This window comes from Microcaecilia unicolor, chromosome 9 (genome assembly GCF_901765095.1).
Source record: "Microcaecilia unicolor chromosome 9, aMicUni1.1, whole genome shotgun sequence".
Taxonomy (NCBI): Eukaryota; Metazoa; Chordata; class Amphibia; order Gymnophiona; family Siphonopidae; genus Microcaecilia; species Microcaecilia unicolor.
This window is the reverse complement of record NC_044039.1, coordinates 218,871,559-218,894,081: the sequence shown is the minus strand read 5'-3', so window position 1 is coordinate 218,894,081 and position 22,523 is coordinate 218,871,559. Positions and strand designations below refer to the sequence as shown.

At 45.1% G+C, this 22,523-nt stretch overlaps 1 protein-coding gene across 2 annotated transcripts; it reads right to left on the bottom strand.

Moving 5' to 3' along the window:
• Positions 1-1,875: 1,875 nt before the first annotated feature.
• Positions 1,876-18,999, bottom strand: DIO2 (iodothyronine deiodinase 2). 2 transcript variants are annotated; one of them, XM_030214607.1, is made up of 2 exons: positions 18,214-18,997; positions 1,876-5,865 (listed from the first exon to the last, which is right to left on the bottom strand). In XM_030214607.1, exons 1-2 carry the CDS (start codon positions 18,544-18,546, stop codon positions 5,272-5,274), a joined length of 927 nt encoding a protein of 308 aa, XP_030070467.1. In that variant the 5' UTR covers positions 18,547-18,997; the 3' UTR covers positions 1,876-5,271. The 2 variants fall into 2 exon arrangements, with proteins under 2 accessions (XP_030070467.1, XP_030070468.1); XM_030214608.1 differs by having other exon boundaries at positions 5,311-5,865; positions 18,214-18,999.
• Positions 19,000-22,523: the final 3,524 nt, after the last annotated feature.

Genomic DNA, 22,523 nt, shown 5'->3' with positions numbered 1-22,523 from the left:
ACGTTTTCTTTTGAAAAGCCAAAGCCCAGAATTTCCCTGTGCTGGGTTCTTGTTGACTTTCAGGCTTATTTTCGAAAGAGAAGGGCGCCCATCTTTTGACACAAATCGGGAGATGGGCGTCCTTCTCCCAGGGTGGCCCAAATCGGCATAATCGAAAGCCGATTTTGGGCGTCCTCAACTGCTTTCCGTCGCGAGGACAACCAAAGTTCACGGGGGCATGTCAGAGGCATAGCTAAGGCGGGACTTGGGCGTGCCTAACACATGGGCATCCTCGACCGATAATGGAAAAAAGAAGGGCATCCCTGATGAACACTTGGACGAGTTTACCTGGCCCTAAATGACCAGATGACCACCAGAGGGAATCGGGGATGACCTCCCCTTACTCCCCCAGTGGTCACTAACCCCCTCCCAACTTTAAAAAAAATAGTTTAAAAATATTTTTTCCAGCCTCTATGCCAGCCTCAAATATCATACCCGGCTCCATGATAGCAGTATGCAGGTCCCTGGAGCAGTTTTAGTGGGTACTGCAGTGCACTTCAGGCAGGCGGACCCAGGCCCATCCCCCCCCAACCTGTTACACTTGTGGTGGTAAATGTGAGCCCTTCAAAACCCACTGTACCCACATGTAAGTGCCCCCTTCACCCATAAGGGCTATGGTAGTGGTGTACAGTTGTGGGGAGTGGGTTTTGGGGGGGGGGTTGGGAGACTTAGTACACAAGGTAAGGGAGCTATGCACCTGGGAGCAATTTCTGAAGTCCACTGCAGTGCCCCCTAGGGTGCACGGTTGATGTCTTGGCATGTCAGGGGGACCAGTGCACTACGAATGTTGGCTCATCCCACAACCAAAGGGCTTGGATTTGGTAGTTTCTGAGATGGGCGTCCTCGGTTTCCATTATCGTCAAAAATCGTGGACGACCATCTCTCAGGTCGACCTAAATGTGGAGATTTGGGCGTTCCCGACCGTATTATCGAAACGAAAGATGGACGCCCATCTTGTTTCGATAATACGGGTTTGCCCGCCCCTTCGCTGGGACGTCCTGCGAGGACGTCCTCAGGAAAACTTGGGCGCCCCTTTCGATTATGCCCCTCCATCCTATCACATTACCTGCCCTGCCTGGCTCTTTTCTTCAGCCCATTTTGTGATATGAAATAGGCTGGTGGACAATAAAGACAAAGACCACCAGAGAAATATTTTTTCTTCAGATTTTATTAAAAGACGAATACAATCATTCAAAAGCAAGTTCAATGGAAAGACCAGTACAGTTTGTAACCACAGGGGAGCAACATGCCTTACTTACAAAGTACCCGATAATGAAAGGCAGAGAGAGGACCAGACATAAGTGTCATCTGAATACCAACAGAGAAGCTCTCTTTTGTCGGTATTCTTCATTAGTATGCTGGAGCCCTCCTGACCCTTCCCCCCAGTACCCCCCCCCCCCCCGACATCACTGTCACACTTCCTTATCCTGTAGTCAAGCGTCTGAGTAACATAGATTCTGCATTATCACAGGCCTAAATTGATGGTGCTGCTTCTATGCATGGCTTAATTCTGAATTTGCTTCTCCTTATAATCCAAGCACGCCTACCATAGAGATACACCATGGCCACTCCCCCAAACCCCCCTCAAAGACTCCCAGTGCTTTATTGGCAATTGGTTGGACTTTCCTTTGCAGGAGTCTTGTTGACCTCAGAACCAACATCGAGCAGAGACACTCAAAATATTGCATGTACAAAATATTTCTGACTTAGCTCTTCCGCGCTTGCTTTTAGCTTTGACAGAGGTAGAGGCTAATGCAGTGATTTCCAAACCTGGTCTTGGAGGTTTTCCGCATATCCACAATGAATATTCATGGGAGAAATTTGCATGCAGTGGAGGCAGTGCGTGCAAATCTCTCTCATGAATATTCATTGTGGATATCCTGGGGTGCCTCCAGGACCAGGTTTGGGAACACTGGACTAACAGATAAAGCTTAAGGTGATGCACCCATTAGTAATTTCCTTGCTAGGGGTTTTATTTAAGCAATAAGGCATTAACCCTCTCAATACAGAAGCTCACTTAAGGTAGACAGAGTTTTCTTATTCATAGTTAACAAAATTACCTTATAATTTGCAGCACACATAAGGATGTGATGACACTAAAGACAAACCACACCCCTTAGCATGTTCTCCCACTGGTCATAAGTCTATTTCCATACCATTTCTGACATTAAAATACAAAAAATAATGTAGGTAACTGACAACTTTATTGATCCTAGAAAAGAACAAATTCTTTGAAGGTAGTGACAGCTTCTACAGGATCAACATAAGAGGTTTCGAGAGGTGGTGATGTACAGGAGTGTCCAGTCCTACATGGCCTTTTCTTCAAATGCCTGAGAACTATGGGGTTCTTGAAAACTCACCTACCACAACACCAGTACTGATCACTGTCCCCTTACCCCTGGAATCTATTCATGGCGTCCAAATTTGGATGCGATCCCGTGATGCACATGTAACTTATTTGGCTAATGAGCAACAGTTGTACGCTATCAACCAATTCTTGACATCAACTGGCAAAAATTGGGTTTGGGCGTGCATCTGGCTGTGTGCTCTTCTGTAATCCTGGGTGCCCAAATCCCATAGCACATAACTCAAAAGTGGGTGTGACCATGGGAGGGGAACGAGTGTGTCAGGGCGTTCTGAAAAGTTGTCCCCGTTGTTATAGAATAATAGACCAGCATGCCCAACATGACCACCAGCATTTACACCAGCCCGTCAGTAAGAGTAAGTCTGGCACCCAAAGTTAGGGTGCGAGAATAAAGGTCGTGTGATCTTTTCCAGCACCCATTTTGAACGCCATCGATAGAATCCAGTCTTGTGTGACTGTCTCAACATAATGAATCCAGAAACCGAGACATTATCATCCACGGTTCAAACCAAAGGTGTTATTGTTGCTTTACCTGCATCATCAGATCGGGCAGAGTGTACTGCCCGTGCTATGGACTATAAAACAGAACGATATATGGATGCCAACCCTATAGACTACTGTACGTTTCTCCAGTGACTAGTAGGGCCAATGCAGAAGTGTTCAGGCTTGATCAAAGGCCTCTAGTCCAGTGTGTGCACACTGTATGAACCTTGGGGATCTGCAGAAATGAATGCAGTTGTGTGGCAGGCACTTATAAGAAGGAGCTATCAAGTGCCATTTCGCCATATTAAGTCACATCTGCAGAAGAGATAAGCATTATAAGGCACGCACATGGTCCTGCAGAGATTAAATCTTTCATTTCTCTACCATACACATGATTCTTGTGACTTCCTAGTAATTGTTGGCAAGCTATTGGCTAAATTCAGTACTTGTCTGCAGTAGGAGTTATTTGCTCAAAGCTTAAATTGTGCTTTTCCCTGAGCTGCTTTCATCAGCGGTCTAACGCATTACACAAACCAATGCAAGGTGACACACATGATTCCTTCAACTCTAGGCTATTTTTTTTCTGTCCTGTTCTTCTAATATACCCCAAATTCTGAGACCCTGCAGTATTATTTCTTAACTATAAATCTTAGAATTCATTAGAACAGGAGTCAAGGCTACAGGGCCAGAACAACATGGAATCCTTCAATCAGTGTACAAATATCTGGGCCGTTAGGCAAGATTCACGACCTGTTCACGGCTTCCTGTTCTGCTTTCGCCTGTCAGTATAAAAAAGTATGTCTCATCGTTAACATGGAACAGACATGAGCTAAAATAACAGGCCAGCAGTACACAGGTAACGCAATGGTTTTATGCCTACAAGGAAGCAGTACAGTGCTGTGTTGGGCCACCTTGATACATAGAAACAAAGGTCAACAAGGTTTTGGGAAATGATTCGCTTTTAAGCTAGTCAAAAATGTATTAAGTCAGTTCAATTAAGAGTTTGCCCCAACAGCTTGTTTGTTGATCTTTCTTTTTATGTATGTGAAGGATGTGCACAGGGCAAACATTTTCCATTTGTTTTTGGTTTATTTGGCATTTTTCTGGTTACACATTTGATTTAATAAAACCACATATTAACCAATGCATTTTAAAGTTGTACCAACCAATTTAAAATGCAATGGTTAATGTGTGTTAATCCAATTTAGTGCTTACAAACGCCCATCTCTGATGCATTCAAAACCCCTCTCCTCTAAGAGTTCCAGCTAACTCAGCTTTCTGACCTCTTATCACCATCTGATCCCTTTCCACTGCAGTTTAGAGAAAGATGAATTGGAGGAGGAACCCTGTAGATTTAAAATTGCTTCCCTTGGATTCTGCCTTACATTGACTTGTTTTTCACTGCTTAACCCTTTCCTACTGGGAAATCCAAGGGGAATATTGACTAGATGGGACTTCAGAGTGGCCAGAAAATTACAGTACTAGTCAACCGTTGGTTTGCCTTTAGCTTTCATTTATAGAGGACCAGCACTTCTGAATCCGTTTTGGCTATGAAAGAAAATAATATGGGACATAAGCATCTGTCCGAGAGGTGTCCATCAGTTCCATGCTCACAATGAATTTGGGCAGTACCAATGTCCAGCTTCATAGCATTGTCTTTAGAAGCACACATCAAAACCAAACATGCAGAGAAATCCTTACTGTGGCTATACATCCAGTGAGGTATGATGGTTCGTGCTTTCATTCCCACAAAGATGTACCCTAAGGCGTTAGCACTAAGAAATAATTTACCTTATAAAAACTGAGGACAAAATCTACATTTTATTATTTCGGAGGAGAGGGGGGAGAACAACATAAAACGTAACAAAATAAATAAATTGTCCACTTCCGTGACGTGATCATCTTGTTAGTACAAGTCTTTCTCAAGTTGCGTCTAGCCTTTGGCATGAGCTGCGCGTCTCTAGGCTATCCAAATTGTTCACTATATTCTCTCTGGAGTGGAACTACCAGATCAAGTCCTTTCTTCTCTTTTGCGCTTCCTATTTCAGTCATCTTCACCACTGTTGTCTCTCTTGTCCGTTTCTTGGCCACTAACAAACACAGTCTGATCACACGGTTTTAATGGATCACCATTTATGGAGAGCTCCCGATCCCACGTAGCATTCTTGGTGAGTGGAGTTAAGAAGTTATTTCCCTGTCTCTTGATTTTGCAGTTTTAAGGCTATCGCTTTTATAATATGGAAGGAGCTGTTCGCATGCCTACCCTTTTTGTCAGTAGGTCTTTTGTACTTTTTGAGAAATTGTTGCTGAAACTTCCATTCTGGTTGAATCCATCGACACCATGCACAAAATTACACGTTTTTCAACCTTTCCTTTTCATGTTTTCAGAGCCCCATTTTTGACACTTCTGGAGTTTGTGCTCTTCATCTCTTGCTGAAGGTCTCTTCCAGCCAAAGCCGAACCTCTCGAAGGTTGTAAAAGAAGGGTCCTTTGCCTCCCAAATAGACAATTTTCTGTCTCTGCACAATACACACTCTTTCAAAAGAGACTCCATAAGCAACATTGGCGTTGTTATCCATGCAGTCAGCCACCACCTGGCACTGGGGTGGCAAGGAGAAGTGGTCTCTGAGCTTGTGGGCAGCCGCACAACGATCTTCTTGGTTCTTGTGTTTCCTCACTTCAAATGAGGAGCTTGAAATCCCAGGAGCAGCCCAGCCATCCAGTGGATGAGCTTCATCAATGTAGACCAACAAGAAGTTGGCCACATTTGAAAACTCTTCCACCATCTTGCTGAAGGCTGGCAACTGGCTGATAAAGGGAGGTCAGGTGGCTGAACCAAAGTTGACAACCAGTGGGCGTTCGGAAGTTTCAAAATCCAGGAGGTGGCACTGCAACCCATACTTGCCACTTGTGCTCTTCTTCCTGCCACTAGGGACGTAGATCACAGTGGAATTTGGTGCATCTCCACCCAGTTTTACCTGTTAAAGAGAGAGACATGAGACAATTACTGCAGCACCCCATAACACTACTCATTTCATACAAAGGATTAACTGTATCAGTGTAGCATTTTCCCAAACAGCAAAGGTTATTGGGCTCTCAAATCACTGCCAACAAGGATGTTTCATGGAGATATGTTGATCTAGATCTGGTTACCAAACACTGGTGTCCCTTTTGTACCACTTGCCTTTATGCTTGTAAGCAATGAGGATGAAAAGACCACATCGTCTGCAAACTCTAAGCAAGATAAGAAGGCACCTGGTTATTAGGAAACACAGAAACTAACTTGGGCTCCATGTGTTTGCCACAGTTAAAAATCTAGTCCGTGCCAAGCAGTTCAGACCAGATTTTATTCTGACTGAGCAGTATCTTCCTGTTATTTGATGTTCACAGCAACATATCAGCTGATTGTAGAAAATGGACTCCTGGTCTATCCAATCTGCCCCACTATTTTGGTCCATAACGCCAAGGATAATAGCTATCAGCCACAGAAGCCTAACTGCTTGTATTGCTTCCTATCCAGGTCATTTGTCATTGACTTCCGCTTTGGTTCTCCACCATTCCTTACATTGAATGTAGACGTTTCCACATTGAACCCAACACCCCAATTAAAAACTGATGTTTCCAGCTAAATTGGAACCAAGGTTGGGATCTGGCATCATGAGTCATCACTTGCAATTATCCAGGGAATTTTCCCCTATTTTAAATCCTGGTCATTGCACTGGTGCTTCTTCTGGAACCCTGCTATCATAAGCCCTCAATCAAGCTACTGGATGCCACTATTGCATGATGGTGATGACCAGTGCTTTTTTTGTGCCAGTACGTGTTTTTTCCGACCTTCCGTTCTGCCCCCTGGAAATCTATTTACCCGAAGTCGCAGCGGCGAACCGGCAGCAGTGAAAGCTGCAAGCCGGCAGGCTCGCCTCCGTCCTTTGCTTCCCTGCCCTCTCAGCGTCCCGCCTTCCTCTGATGTCATTTCCATTCCACGAGGGCGGGACGCTGAGAGGGCAGGGAAGCGCGGCAGCAGTGAAAGCTGCAAGCCGGCAGGCTCGCCTCCGTCCTTTGCTTCCCTGCCCTCTCAGCGTCCCGCCTTCCTCTGATGTCATTTCCATTCCGCGAGGGCGGGACGCTGAGAGGGCAGGGAAGCGAAGGACGGAGGCAAGCCTGCCTGCTTGCTGCTTTCACTGCCGCCGCCCGCTGGTTCTCCGCTGCAACTTTGGGTTAATAGAGAGTGGAGTGGAAGAGAGCCTATCTAGCCCACTGTAAGCCTTGCACCTGGCAAGCAAAGATGGCTGGCAGAGCGCTGACCCAGGTGAGGAGCAGGGCTGTTCCTCGGCAGCCGTGCACCCTTCTTCTTAAACTTCAAGTTTTCGTAACTTTTAGGGAAAAGCGTGAGTAGTTGAGTGCTTTTAGATAAGGTAAAGTGCAGGTTTCGTGCTTTGCCTGTGTTGTGTAGCTTCAGCAAGGTGGCGCAAGGCAGGGATATAAACTGTGTTTTTAAGGTTCTTGAGAGCTGATCGTGTAGTAAAATCGCAGTGTGTTAGTTAACTTGCTAATTAGTTAGCCTTTCTAGACATCTGTTTGGAGTTCCTTGATCCTGTGAATGACTGCTTGATTTACTGCTACCATTGACCTGAGGTTGTCATGGGCTGCAATTGTGGATGGCAATTAATGTGAAAAGGCAAATTAGCACAAAATGAAAACATGAAATGATTGTGTGTGTGCGTATTTATTTCAGAACCTAGGTGGAACACACCATTCTTTTTTTTCACCTGTTGCTGTAGTGTTTCCTGTTTTTAGCTTGGTATCGAATGTGCCTTGGTCATTCATTCCACTGTCTCTCTCGAGTTTACCTGATTTTCAAATAACACTGTGTATGCCTGCCATTCTGCTACTACTACTACTTAACATTTCTAGAGCGCTACTAGGGTTACGCAGCGCTGTACAAATTAACAAAGAAGGACAGTCCCTGCTCAAAGGAGCTTACAATCTAAAGAACGAAATGTCAAGTTGGGGCAGTCTAGATTTCCTGAGTACACGTATAGTGGTTAGGTGCCAAAGGCGACATTGAAGAGGTGGGCTTTGAGCAATGATTTGAAGATGGGCAGGGAGGGGGCCTGGCGTATGGGTTCAGGGAGTCCATTCCATGCATGGGGTGAGGCGAGGCAGAAAGGGCGGAGCCTGGAGTTGGCGGTGGTGGAGAAGGGTACTGAAAGGAGGGATTTGTCCTGAGAGCGGATGTTACGGGTAGGAACGTAAGGGGAGATGAGGGCTAGTGGGTGGGGACTGGGGGGGAGGAGGAGAAGGGAAGAGCTATCAATGATGCCTGTTTATATGTGCCATGGTTGGTATAAGGGGTGTGCCTAACATGGGTGTGGCTATCATAGGGGTGGAGTCATAGGTGGTGGCCCCGCCCATAATGAGTACCGGTACCTTTTTTCCTACAAAAAAAGCACTGGTGATGACTCAATCCATTGCTGCTCCCCAGGGAAGGTGAGTGCTACCCACAGCATCCCCAGCATTGGTTGACCCACGGAGTGGAAGATCCAAGTCAGGAATCAACCTTGGGCTGGTTCTGGGTTAAATATTTACCAAGAAGTACGTAACGGCTGCTGCAAGAGCACCTGGTTCACGTGACCATGGACTAACCTGATGGTCTCGTACTCTGATGTTGAACAGAAATCCAAGCAAACAATCACAGAGGGAAGCCAGTTGGAGGGTGGAGGCAGTTGAATATGGTTTGGTGGTTGATCAGCTGGGTAGCTAACATTTTGATAGCTAGGGTCTGAAGAGAGGGGCACTTTTGGACTAAGAAGATCACTACATAAAGAAGCATCTAGACAGCACCAGCCAAACTCCAGGTCGCAGCAGTCAGGAGCCTGGTCAGGTCCAGCCTGCAGTGAAGAATCCAAACCACTCTCTTATTTAAACATGTTATCACTTATTTAAAGGGAAAATGGCAGGCAGCATGACCGACAAGGGAGTGTTGGCTTACACATTAGCTACTGAAGGGGTAACAGCAACTTGGGGTCAATAAGCAGCTAGGGTTCAGTATTCAGCCTCAGTTACTGCATACTCACACACACTACCTTCACTTTAGTACATATGGCAGTACAGAGGAGGCCTGGGAAAAGGACTGCTTCAATTTGACCCAGTAAATTCCTCCTGTTCCTTTGGGTTTCCAGCTAGATTAGAACCAGATTCTATGAAGCTACAGTGTCATGAGACTTTGTTTGTAACTACCTAGGCGGGAAAGGGTGGTCCCTATTTTAATATCTTTCTTCTACCAAGGATCCCAAATCTGACGAATAGATATTTCCTCCCACCAGAAGCTGTGGATGTTGCTTGAGTAGCTTCCCAGACTCAACCAAGCTAGAGAGTGGACAAACCTGACCCGGGAATTAAACTCAGGTCTCTGATATGGCAGAGTATAGCACTACCTTTGAGCCACAAGGCCAGCCCAGAAGCACATCAGCCTTGTGCTATGATGTAAAATGTGTTAAGCCTGGAAAGTAATTTTTTAAAAAATGTAGAAACAACTGAAATAACACTTAAACATACCAAAATAGATGTTTAAGAATTTGTCTTTCCCTAGCCATTATGCTATAAGAAATTTAAGACCCTCTAGGACCTGGGTGTGGGTTTCTTCAATGTCTCATTGGTTCAGATTTCAGAAGATGCTCTCAGTATACCAGGCCCTGCCCTTGTAGTTTCATGTCCATAACGTTCAGCCTATCCCTTTCTCTGCTACAGTAAATTACTTTCAGTTTCTCACTCTCTGTCATCATACTAGCAAGCTGTGACGCCTCTGGAGTAGGTCAGTAGTATGTGTAACCACACTCGAGTCATCACACTTCTGTGCACGCCCTAGTTTCCAGCACTGCGTATTAGATTTGATTTTCTAATCCAACTGGCATCCATTCTGTTAATAAATGACGTCATCAGTACACATATTAGACTCTCAGTTTCATATAAACCCATTGACATGAAAATGGTTGTTTAGTGTCATTTACTCCCTTGAGAGTAAATCTGTTGTTGACATATCATATAGTCATACTTGGAAACCGTTTTCAGCTATGAAGGCTGAATTTTCCTTATTAAATACTCAGTTCTATCAATGGCTACAACTTAGTTCCGTGCTGAAAAAAAGGCAAATCGCAAATTGATAAGATGCATCATTCCCCTGAGCTTATTGATTTAGCTAACAGTCTTCATCACAAGTTTATACTTTCCTTCTAAGTAACTCACCCATGGGTTTGCGTAGGTGCTGGGAAGAGGATATCCAGCAATCTATTTCAGATAAAAGTTGGGAGCAGATATAGAAATCGCTGTTTAAATGTTCCAAGTCTGCTGCCATAACACAGTCCCTCTATTTCTTTACGCATAGATCCTTATGGACGCCCCTCAGCTCGCATACAATTAACCCTTGCATTCCCATCTTATGTTGGTCCTGTCGTTCCCAACAAGGTACTATCAAACATCTTATCTTTGAGTGTGTGTGTATTCAAGCATTCTGGAATGACCTATGGCTCACTCTAACAGAAGTGTTTCATTTGACTGGTCCCATATTGTACAAATATGTATTGCTTAGAGACCAATGTTTTAGATCTAAGTTAAAATCTAATGAATGAATGCTTCTTAATACCATGTTTACTTTAGCCTTGTAGGTAGTTTTTACGCACTGGAAGACTTTGAACCAAGCCATGCATCAAGACTGGTGGAATCTAGTGTTTCAAGCTTATAAATATGAAACATTCCTTGCTAAAAAAATCACCTCGTTTTATCTTGTATAAGGAGAAGTGGTCTTTGTTGCTGACTTACTTTAAAGATACATGTTGAGAAGTGTTTCCCCCCCCCCCCCCCCCCTTCTTTACACTTTTTAAAATATGTACATTATTATTATTACACTGGTTTGTATTATGTTGTTCTTCTGTAATTAAATCAATAAAAATACTAAGACAAAAAATAAATAAATAAAGAATGAAATAAGGTAGGACATCACAGTTTCAGTGAATATTATATTTATGCAAGACCCATGACTTTGTATCTATCTTACACCCTTGCAAAATGGCCGCCTCCAAAGTCATTGGCTAGTACATTCTAATATAAAATCTCAACACTGGGAAAATAATTAACTTTCTTGCTTAGTAAGACCCCTTTCTCTTATGCAACACCCAAAACTATAGCCAGAGAAAAAGGCAGTTCTTGTTTTCATTTCATTCCTTCTGACCTTTATTACCAATCACTGTCTACTAACTCGCCAAGTCAAGTATGAACGTGACCTCAGCATCAGCTGTGCGGCTGGATAGGGGAATAAGTGATGATTCAACCAAAAGTTTCAGACACAAGATTTCTACGCTTCCAGGTTGGCAGCCTTATCCCACTGTGCACATGCTTTTGGCTTCTCCCGATAAAGGCTGGCTTGTGTTTCTGCCCAACAAACCTTGTAGCAGTGATGACTTATTACTATTTGTTCATCTGGGTGTAACTTGACACTACTTCACATGCAAATCTCTTGGCCAAAATATATTTGCAAGAAGGAGGAGAATTTTTCATACAGTGCTACAACAGGAGACGTTGAGGGCGAGGATTTCTGGACACACAGGGCTAAAACCTTTAATGACTCTTGGGCTCATTAGCACATCTAATCCTGAGGTACAACTAGCCTGGGACAGCATAGCCATCAGATTTCTTCTGGTGCCCTTACCTAAGGTGCTGTTCTGAATTATTGGGAAAAACAAGCAATTGCCTAAGTAACGAAAAGCTGGAGGCAGAAGATGGCCTGGGGATAAGAGAAGATGCTAATAGGAAAGGCTGGAAGATACAGAAGAAAGGAAGAGGCGTCTGTCCATCCTTGACCTGAACATGGAGACTGAAAGATGTCGGAAAATAGAAATCTGCTCTACAACAATGGCATAAGCAAAGTAGCAACATGGTATTTTTGTCCTTCTAAGACAACTTTGTCTTCTTAGCCAGGCCACCTTAGGCATCTTGCTCTCCTATGTAAATACATTAGCCTGAATCATGACTAACACCAGCTGTAGACGATGCAGCAGGACTTGCTGATCACTAGCTGAGATTATATTCATGCAACTTTCTTTAAATTAGTCCCCATATTTTCTAACTCCGGTTACTCTATCTGATCTACGTGTTCCTCCTCTGCTTCCACCCTATGCTGTCTATTTAAATGTTTTATTGCACGTTGACAATTTAAGTAGCACGCTATGCCATAATGTGTACAGTTATTTGAATGTTTACTGCTATAATTGTCTATTGCCTGTGTTCCGCTTATTCTTGCTGTACACCGTCTTGGGTGGATTTCTTCAAAAAGGTGGTAAATAAATAAAATAAAGAAATAATTATCCTCCATGTGATTCAAACCTGCCTGGTCTAGAGAGAAATATGGAATAAGCACAATGGAAAAAGTCAAATCAGCCAAAACATGTAGCCAATTAATTTAGCTTGCCCAACAAGTTTGAATCGGACCCAACGTGTTGACTGTGATTACATACAAGAACAAAAAAAATGAGGCAAATAAAGACCATGCGACCTATCCAGTCTGCACTTCCAGGCCATCTACTCTCCCTGTCACTCCCTTAGAGATCCTACGTACTGGTCCAAAGCTGTCTTGAAGCCGTTCCACGAATTCACCACTCTTTCCATGAAGATGTATTGTACCGGTCAGAATCCCCTTTATCTAGCTGTTTTGCAGTTTATATTTCTGTGCTTTTAGTTTAGTGATTTCTTTCTCTGGCTCAGAGGCAGCTGTGTCTTCAAGGTTTTCATTTGCCTAAGAATAACGTGGGGGGAGCAGTCAAAGAGTTCAATGCCTGCTCTGAGACGGCAATTTATGACAAGAAGGGTCTATTTTCGGACGGTTCTTACACGAACATCTTTATAAGACGTCACCTTTTCCCCCCCCCTTACAGAAAGCTGGTCTTAGCACCATAGGAGCCAGCTCTCTGGGTACAGTGCCGGCTGAGCACACCAATATTCAGTAAGTTCCTTCACTGTGTCCGGGGAGAGAGAATTTGTCGAAATGTCGGCACCTACGCTTAGCCCAACTGCCAAGCAGCTCTTGTCCCTTTGGTTGCTTTCCAACTGTACCGGGTCATAGCCAGTTCAGTACTTGATGCCTCACCCCACAGGCAGAATCCACTTCCAGTACAAAAAAAGAAAAAAATGAAAGCCTCAAAACCAAGGTTTCTAACAGTGTTTGCTTTCTCTACAGATTACAGAAGGTCCAGTACCACCTACTGTCTTATGTCCTGTTTCTTTCTTTCATGTTTTGGCTGCGGTTCCATCCTTAATGAGGCCCATTCCTCAATGGGATCATTCTTCAGCAAACAACGTTCTAGCCTGGGGAAAGAATGATTACTAGAGGTCTGTACCTACACTCAGTGAGGAAAGACAAAAGCTTGGCCAGAACTTAATGCAAAACTACTGCAATCGCTTCAATAACCAGAGGCAGCGTCTCACCTAATTGGACTCGAGTGTGCTCTCATGTTCTAAAGGCCGTTTTATTTACCAAGGCTTGAAAGGACATTTACATGGATGGTTGATGTCATTCTAAAGTATTTGTTTTTCTCACTACATCATTTTTTTCTTGAGGGGAGGGAGGAGTTAAGGATGGGAGTGGGGGAATTACACAAACAACCCATTAACTGAAGCTGCAGTGTTAGAACAGAACATTGGCTTGCCCTGAAGATTTTCTTTCCTCTTTCTTGCTTTCCAGTTTGTTCTCCGTAACTCGCTTTTCCTTCTGTGTTCGCAGCTTTCCTCTTGCACGTTTTCAACAGATTTCTTGCGATATAAGAGTTAGTGCTATTAATCAGATCAGAAATCCTTCCAGCATATTCTGGTTGCCGGAGAACATGGTGAAGGCGGTTAGCTTGACAGAGTTTAAAAAGGGGTTAGTCCATAAACCACTACTAAATGGACTTGGGAAAAAAATCCACAATTCCAGGATTAACATGTATAGAATGTTTGTACGTTTGGGAAGCTTGCCAGGTGCCCTTTGCCTGGATTGGCCGCTGTCGTGGACAGGATGCTGGGCTCGATGGAGCCTTGGTATTTTCCCAGTGTGGCACTACTTATGTACTTATGACATCACAGTCCCAACCCAGTCAATATTTAATTTGTGGTAATAGGAAAATCTTGAAATGGAACCTATCAATATTTAAAAGAACATATCCAAATACTAGAACTGAATGACACCACCTGACCAGGCTCAATAGTACAATGCGGATCAAGCTGGGATAGAGTGGGAGGGGGGTGCCCGGGTGGTTCTGGTAATAGCAATATTCAGTCTGTTATCCAGATAACTTAGAACAGATCTTATCTGGATATTCAGTGCTGGCCATTATCCAGTCACATATTTATTCCAGGTGCATGTGTTGGGTATGCACCCCCATCACACTGCCCCCTCCCCCCCCGCTCATGCTTTACAATCATCTGCTCTCCCGTCTTTGCCCGGGCAGCAGCAGCGGCACTTATAAGCTGCCTGTAGCTTGCACTGGGACTTTCTCTCTGAACCATCCCACCCCCTTCTGATGCAACTTCCTGTTTTGTGAAAGGCGGGACGGTTCAGAGAGAAAGTTCCAGTGCAGGTTGCAGGTAGCCTATGAATGTTGCTGCTGCTGCCTGGGTGAAGCCTGGAACAAAGGTGATTTTAAGATACTGGGGGGGGGAGGGGAACGGGGGCTTGGGAGGAGCAAGCACCCCCTGTTAAAAATTCCTGGCTACGCCACTTACAGGGCTGGCGTTAAGGAGGAGGGGGCAAACAGGGCAGCTGCAGTCCAGGCATCTCTTCCCCTTCTCCCCACCACAGTCCGCCTCCTCCTCCCTTCCTGATCTTTAAAAGAACTGATGAGTGGCCTAGTGGTTTGAGCACCGGTCTTGCAATCTAGAGGTGGCTGTTTCAAATCCCGGCTGCTGCTCTGTGTAGGTTACCCTCTGCCCTTTTCTACAATTTAGGGATTTACCTTCTGCTCTCTGCGTATTACACCTCCCCCCCTTTTAATTTTAGGGATGCTATTCTGTGCAGGTCATCCCACTCCTCCCACCCCCACTTTCCATTTGTAGGTGGCTAGAGTCATACCTGCCACTCTGCTGGTTATGCCCCCTTTTGCTTAAAAGGAAAACACACTTACCCTAACCCAGACAGACCCAGCGTTTTAGTACAGAGTGGAGTGGAGGAGTGGCCTAGTGGTTAGGGTGGTGGACTTTGGTCCTGAGGAACTGAGTTCCATTCCCACTTCAGGCACAGGCAGCTCCTTGTGACTCTGGGCAAGTCACTTAACCCTCCATTGCCCCATGTAAGCCGCATTGAGCCTGCCATGAGTGGGAAAGCGCAGAGTACAAATGTAACAAAAATAAAATAGATACTATTGGAGATTCTACATGGAATGTTGCTATTCCAATAGCAACATTCCATGTAGAAGGCTGCGCAGGCTTCTGTTTCTGTGAGTCTGACGTCCTGCACGTACGTGCAGGACGTCAGACTGACAGAAGCAGAAGCCTGCGCGGCCACATTGGTGATCTGCAAGGGCCGACTTCTACATGGAATGTTGCTAGTGGAATAGCAACATTCCATGTAGAATCTCCAATAGTAACAACAGTGGAGGAGTGGCCTAGTGGTTAGAGTGGTGGACTTTGGTCCCGAGGAACTGAGTTCCATTCCCACTTCAGGCACAGGCAGCTCCTTGTGACTCTGGGCAAGTCACTTAACCCTTAACCCTCCATTGCCCCATGTAAGCTGCATTGAGCCTGCCATGAGTGGGAAAGCGCGGGGTACAAATGTTACAAAAAAAATATATATATATTAGACTCTGGATAATGTACTGCGACCAAACTATACTAATAATGAGAAAAATGCATGCTCTACCATTAGTAAAGCTTGAGCACAATATATTAGCCAGAGTCTAACATCTGTACATCCCTAGAGCATGCATTTTGCTCCTGGGGATACTTCAGTGGCAGCACCCCCATGCCGTTACTAAGTGGTTGCTAGCGGAACTCCTAAAATGTTACCCTCTGCTAAGGTTCCTTCATTAACACATCAGCAGAAGTGACGGTGTTCCCTCTCACTACAGGATGGACAGATGGATGCTGCTCCCTCTCTCTACTAAGGGGCATGCAGGAGCCACAGGAATGACATGCTCTGCAAAGCTGTGAGGGCAACGTAGCCACGAGCGAAAACTGCCTATGGCAGCAGCTCGCAGGAATCTCTGCCCCCCCCCCCCCCCCCAGCAGCCTTCGGGTACACGTCAGTGACCCAGGATCAGGCTGTCCATCTGGCATTATTTTCCAGAACAAATGTTTCCATCCCAGATGTGAACGCATTGAACACGTGCACATGCTTCGCTCCTGCCTTAGTCTGCATGGCTCCCCCCTCAGCTGGTTTTCCTCACAGCATCCCCCAGGTCCTCACCAGCTGAAGCAGATTTTGGGGCTGCCCCTGCCCTCCTGCCTCCAGACTCTGCTTTAGTCAGTGCTTCCTTCCAGTTGGGGGTGCAGGGCCAGGGAGATTATTGCAGATGCCTGCTATCCTTGGTCAGGAACTGAAAAGCAAATTTCCACCCTGATTTCCAAACTTTCCCTTTTCTCATCTTCTCCTGGATCCCTCTTGCCTCCGAATGCTCTCAGCTCCCTGTCTAACTGCAGCTCAGGCGCTTGAGGGAAAATGCCAGTGAAGCAAAGAAAGAATTTTCTGTTCGGTGTGCCAAAGAATGAGTTAGTAAATTCCTATCCCAGTCCAGGTTGGAACAGCACTATACCCCTGTCACATGTGACCTCAGCTGTGGCCATGAGAGGGCGCTCATGCCTTGGGGTCAGTAGGAGAAGGTCACATGATGACTTGCACTGAAAAGGTTCCAGTACACAAGGGAGATCAGAGCTTATATGGACACAGCTGGATTCAGTCCATTCTAGCTGCAGGTTTCTCACCTATATCAGAGTGAGGAGCTGCTGCTCCTTGGCACTGATGCATTTGTCTCTCTAGTGCCCCACGTGAAAGCAGACAAAGCTCACTGAAAGTCTAGACCTGCCCCTGCACGCTCACCCCTCGGGACAGTCCACAGGAAAAGCTGCCTGAATGTGATTTTATTTTAGCCCTGGTGACTGCGTGAAGTTCTCGGGCTCTGGGCTGATTGAATCCTGAGGATTATAGATTGAGGCAGAGTGAGGAATGCTATTGGCCTCCCCATCCAGGACGTCCCACCCCTTCCTACTTAATAGTACTGAGTCACACAAGTTCAGATTCTCAGCAGCAACATAAACATTGCAAATTAAAACTATACGATCGATCCTGCATTACCGCACAGTGTATGGCTGTATCTTGAAAGAAGAGAATAAAACCTTAGGCATTTGCTGTGTGTATAACACAGGGGCAGACACACACATGCACAGTGTCACACAGGGATACAGACTTAAATACACACAAACACAAACATATACACACATAGTCGTATATATCTCTCAATACTCATGTCCATGCTTGACACTATTCTAAGAAATACCTCTGTCTTCCTGAGTGTGTCTGTTTGTGAGCTGATGATGGCACAAGCTCTGGTCCACTGAACTGCTAGTTGAGAAATAGTTTTCCTCTCTAGGACTACCAGAGTTTCACGCTACCTGCCTTTCAGTCCCCCCCTCCATCCCCTAAAATGCACTTCGACACCCTGTCTCTAAGAATTTTTCAATGCACTACAGTGAAAAAAAAAACCACACACGTCTTTTGCAAAATAAGTGAACTTGAAAACTAATTTTTCAGTGGAGGATCTCTCACCACCCCCCCCCCCCCCCAAGAGTTTTCATGTTCATTCGTATTTCTCCACTTTTCACATCACTAGGATGACAGCTCTTTGGAAGACGGTTATCATCCTGACCCCGCCATTCTCCTGCAACCCCTGTCCCTGGCATTATGCTCTTCAAAATCAAAAAACCCTTCATTGTAATATAAGCTGATCAAAATCTCTCCCTTCTTAGGGAGGCAGAAAGTCTGGGATGTCCCTTATTGCTGATTGACTAGAATGAGGTGGACCTCTTTTAGTAATGATTACACAGGACGAGAGCTGCAGGATCTCTCTTCCTAGTGAGCCAGAAGGGTGACAGGTTGGTATAACCCTCTTTAATGTCTTTGGCAGGATAAGCAGCATAGGATTGCATTTGTGAGCACTGGGATATCCAGAGGAAGACTTCTCGACTGCTGAAATGCTTTTTTTTTTTTTTTTTAGCTATCTTCTAGCCCTCTTCTGCCCCCATCACCACCTCACCTCCTCGCCTCTTCCTCTCTGCCAATGAAACGAAAGCGTTGGGGGTTGGCGTACCTGTTTGTAGGCATCGAGAAGGAAGCTGTTCCAGATGCAGCGCAGCCCCTCTGAGGTCAGCATCCGACGCCACTCATGGCGGGTAGACTTGGACCGGCTCAACAACAACACCACGTGCTTCAGGAGGACGGCGGAGTCGTAAAGAGCCAGGAAGAGGCAGTTGGAGAAGAAGCCCGGCAGTATCTGGAGGGTTATTAACACGTCCACACTCAGCAAACCCATTCTGTCTCCCTGCTGCCCTCTCACCTTTAGTTCAAAAACTACCAAACCTGGAGTGTAATTCTCAATTGGATAAATCAACTTTGGACTTGGCAAGCCACCACGGAGTCTCATAACATGTGAATTTATTGCTAAGCTGCTTTCAAAGAAGTCATAAACGCACTGAATAGCTTCTCACATCTACACTCCCAGCTTATCCAAAAGTTAGTGAGAGTTTCTCCCTCCTTCAAGTGTTCAAAAGTTATAAAATCTGAGCAGGGAGTTCTCCTGGGAATTTAATTTTCTTTTCTCCATTGGTTCTATGAAAAGTTGTTCCCCCCCTCCCTCTGTAGTAAGCAGTAAACACTGGTACTGGGCAGTATTTTCCTTTGTAAGTCTTTTTGTAAACACTTTTCCTTTGTAAGTCTCACTATCTGCTTCTCTCTCCCTCCCTCTCTCTTTCGGTGGCACTGAAAAGGTTCCCTCTGCCGCACGCCTTCTCTCCCTGTAACCTTTTATACATTCCCAGGTGAACTGCAGCAAGACAGAAATGAAAAGACTAATCGAATTTAAGATCTATTCCTGACGTCAGTGTAAAAATGGGCTTTACTCGGGCCAGCAAAGCACTGAATAGAAAAGGGAAACTCTAAAAGGTTTTTTTTTCCCAAGGAGGCGGGATTTGCTTGGTTATTTAAGGCCAAGGAAACCCTTTTCCACGGCACATTTTCTGTGCCGCCTGTTTGCAAACATACATTATACGTACACAGAAAAACTTTGGAGGTTCCCCCCTGTACTGTCCGAATCCCTTTTCTTTTCTCTCTGCTTATTTATTTTCCCGTCAGAAGGCAGAAACCAGTAAACTTTTGAGAAGCTCCTTTACTAAAGTGGCTTAAAGACCAAAATGCTTTAATTCGTCAAATGATTTGATCATAATGGAACAGGGCTTGTCAAAGTACAAAGGAATGCCCAGGAATTCAATCCCTGTACTAATTATACAGCAGAAACTGCAAATAACCAAATTCCATCATTCCTTATACAGCAGGGATTCCCCGCAACTCAGACCCTGCCCTTGTTAGACAGAATGAAATCCTCACAGTTCAGTCCCTGTCCTTATTATACAGCAGAACTTTCCATGGGTGTAATCTCAACCCTTATTATAAAGTATGAAATCCTGTATACAACAGAACCTCCTATGGGTTCAATCGGTGCCCTTATCATACAATATGAAATCCTCAGAGTTCAGTCCATGTCCTTATTATACAGCAGAACTTTCCATGGGTTTAATCTCTGCCCTTATTATACATTATGAAATCCTCAGAGCTCAGCCCCTGTCCTTATTATACATCAGAACCTCCTAGGGTTCAATCCCTGTCCTTATTATACAGTATGAAATCCTCAGAGCTCAGTCCCTGTCCTAGTTATACAGAATGAAATCCCCCAAGCTCAGCCCCTGCCCATTTGATACAGCATGAAATCCTCAGAGCTCAGTCTCTGTCCTTATTATAGAGCAAACCTCCTGTGAGGCCAATCTCTGCCATTATTATACAATATGAAATCCTCAGAACTGAGTTCCTGCCCTTATTATACAGTATGAAATCCTTGGAACCCAGCCTCTGTCCTTATTATACAGCAGGACCTCCTATGGGTTCAATCCCTGCCCTTATTATACAGTATGAAATCCACAAAGCTCAGTCCCTGTCTGTATTATACAGTATTAAATCCTCAGAGCTCAGTCCTTGTCCTTATTATACAGTAGAACTTCCTGTGGGTTTAATTAATCTCTGCCATTATTATACAATATGAAATCCTCAGAACTGAGTTCCTGCCCTTATTATACAGTATGAAATCCTTGGAACCCAGCCTCTGTCCTTATTATACAGCAGGACCTCCTATGGGCTCAATCCCTGCCGTTATTATACAGTATGAAATCTGTGGAGCTCAGTCCCTGTCCTTATTATACAGTATGAAATTCTTAGAGTTCAGCCCGTGACCTTATTATACACCAGAACCTCACATGAGGTCCTCAGTCCCTGTCCTTATTATACAGCAAGACTTCCTATGGGTTCAATCATAAGTACATAAGTATTGCCATACTGGGAAAGACCAAAGGTCCATCGAGCCCAGCATCCTGTTTCCAACAGTGGCCAATCCAGATCACAAATACCTGGCAAGATCCCAAAAAGTACAAAACATTTTATACTGCTTATCCCAGAAATAGTGGATTTTCCCCAAGTCCATTTAATAACAGTCTGTGTACTTTTCCTTTAGGAAGCCGTCCAAACCTTTTTTAAACTCTGCTAAGCTAACCGCCTTTCCCACATTCTCTGGCAACGAATTCCAGAGTTCAATTACATGTTCAGTGAAGAAACATTTTCTCCGATTCGTTTTAAATTTACTACATTGTAGCTTCATCGCATGCCCCCTAGTCCTAGTATTTTTGGAAAGCGCGAACAGACGCTTCACATCCCTGCCCTTATTATACAGTATGAAATCCTCAGAACTCAGTAATACAGTATGAACCCCCAACAGGTCTCTTCTAAACTTTACATACAACAGGGGCTAACAGAGACTCAGCCCCCTACCCTTAACAGAACAGACTCAAAAAAGATGATTCCCTTCTCATATGATACAGTAGTAATTCCCACAGCTCAGTCTCTGCACTTGCACAAATGCAACTCCTGGGAGTGGGCAGGGCAGCCTTTATCCTTACTATAAAGCAGGAACTGCCAGGAGCCCAAATCCTCCACTGATATAGAAGGAACATCGGGGGAGGGGGAGGGATTCTAGGCAGCAGCAGTAATGCATATATGCTGTCTACACCCAGCACTGGAGCCTTTCCTCTGCTGCAACTTAAGTACATAAGTACATAAGTACATAAGTAGTGCCATACTGGGAAAGACCAAAGGTCCATCTAGCCCAGCATCCTGTCACCGACAGTGGCCAATCCAGGTCAAGGGCACCTGGCACGCTCCCCAAACGTAAAAACATTCCAGACAAGTTATACCTAAAAATGCGGAATTTTTCCAAGTCCATTTAATAGCGGTCTATGGACTTGTCCTTTAGGAATCTATCTAACCCCTTTTTAAACTCCGTCAAGCTAACCGCCCGTACCACGTTCTCCGGCAACGAATTCCAGAGTCTAATTACACGTTGGGTGAAGAAACATTTTCTCCGATTCGTTTTAAATTTACCACACTGTAGCTTCAACTCATGCCCTCTAGTCCTAGTATTTTTGGATAGCGTGAACAGTCGCTTCACATCCACCCGATCCATTCCACTCATTATTTTATACACTTCTATCATATCTCCCCTCAGCCGTCTCTTCTCCAAGCTGAAAAGCCCTAGCCTTCTCAGCCTCTCTTCATAGGAAAGTCGTCCCATCCCCACTATCATTTTCGTCGCCCTTCGCTGTACCTTTTCCAATTCTACTATATCTTGCCAGGTCTGTGGGTTTCCCGCCCAACTGGGCGGCTTTCCGCGATCGGTTGCGGGCAATTTTTGCCGGCTGTGGGCTGCAGGAAATTGGGCGGCTTTTAAAAAGCCGCGGTGCGGATTTGGGTGCTTTTCTGGGGCTTCTATTGGTCCAATTTGATCCAATAGAAGCCCCACAGAGGTTGGGTTAATGACTTCGGGGGCGGGGTTAGTGATGTTGGGGGGGAGGGTTAGTGACGTCGGCGGCTATGTTGGGGGCGGGGTTAATGACGTCGGAGGGTACGTCAGGGGTGGGGTTAAATATGTTGGAGGCGGGGTTAAAGACGTCAGAGGCGGGGTTGATGACGTCGGGGCGGGGTTTAACTTTGGGCGGGTTTTGGGCGGGTTTTAGGCTGGTTTTGGGTGAGGAAAATGTTTTCAATCTGGCAACAAATCCTGTTTCCATGTGGGCAGGAATGGATGCAAGAGAGGTGAAGCTCAGCTATGGGCAGCATCTGTTTATTGCTGCTGCTGCAAGCAATGACAAGTTTAAAGGCAGATCGGGAATGGGGGTTTGAGAAAGAGGGAACGATGCCAGACTGCGGCCAGGGGGGATGGCAGTAGAGGGAGAAATGCTGGACCTAGGGACAGAGGTGAGAGGGAGTGAGATGGACCTAGGAAGGAGGAAAGAGAGAGGGAGG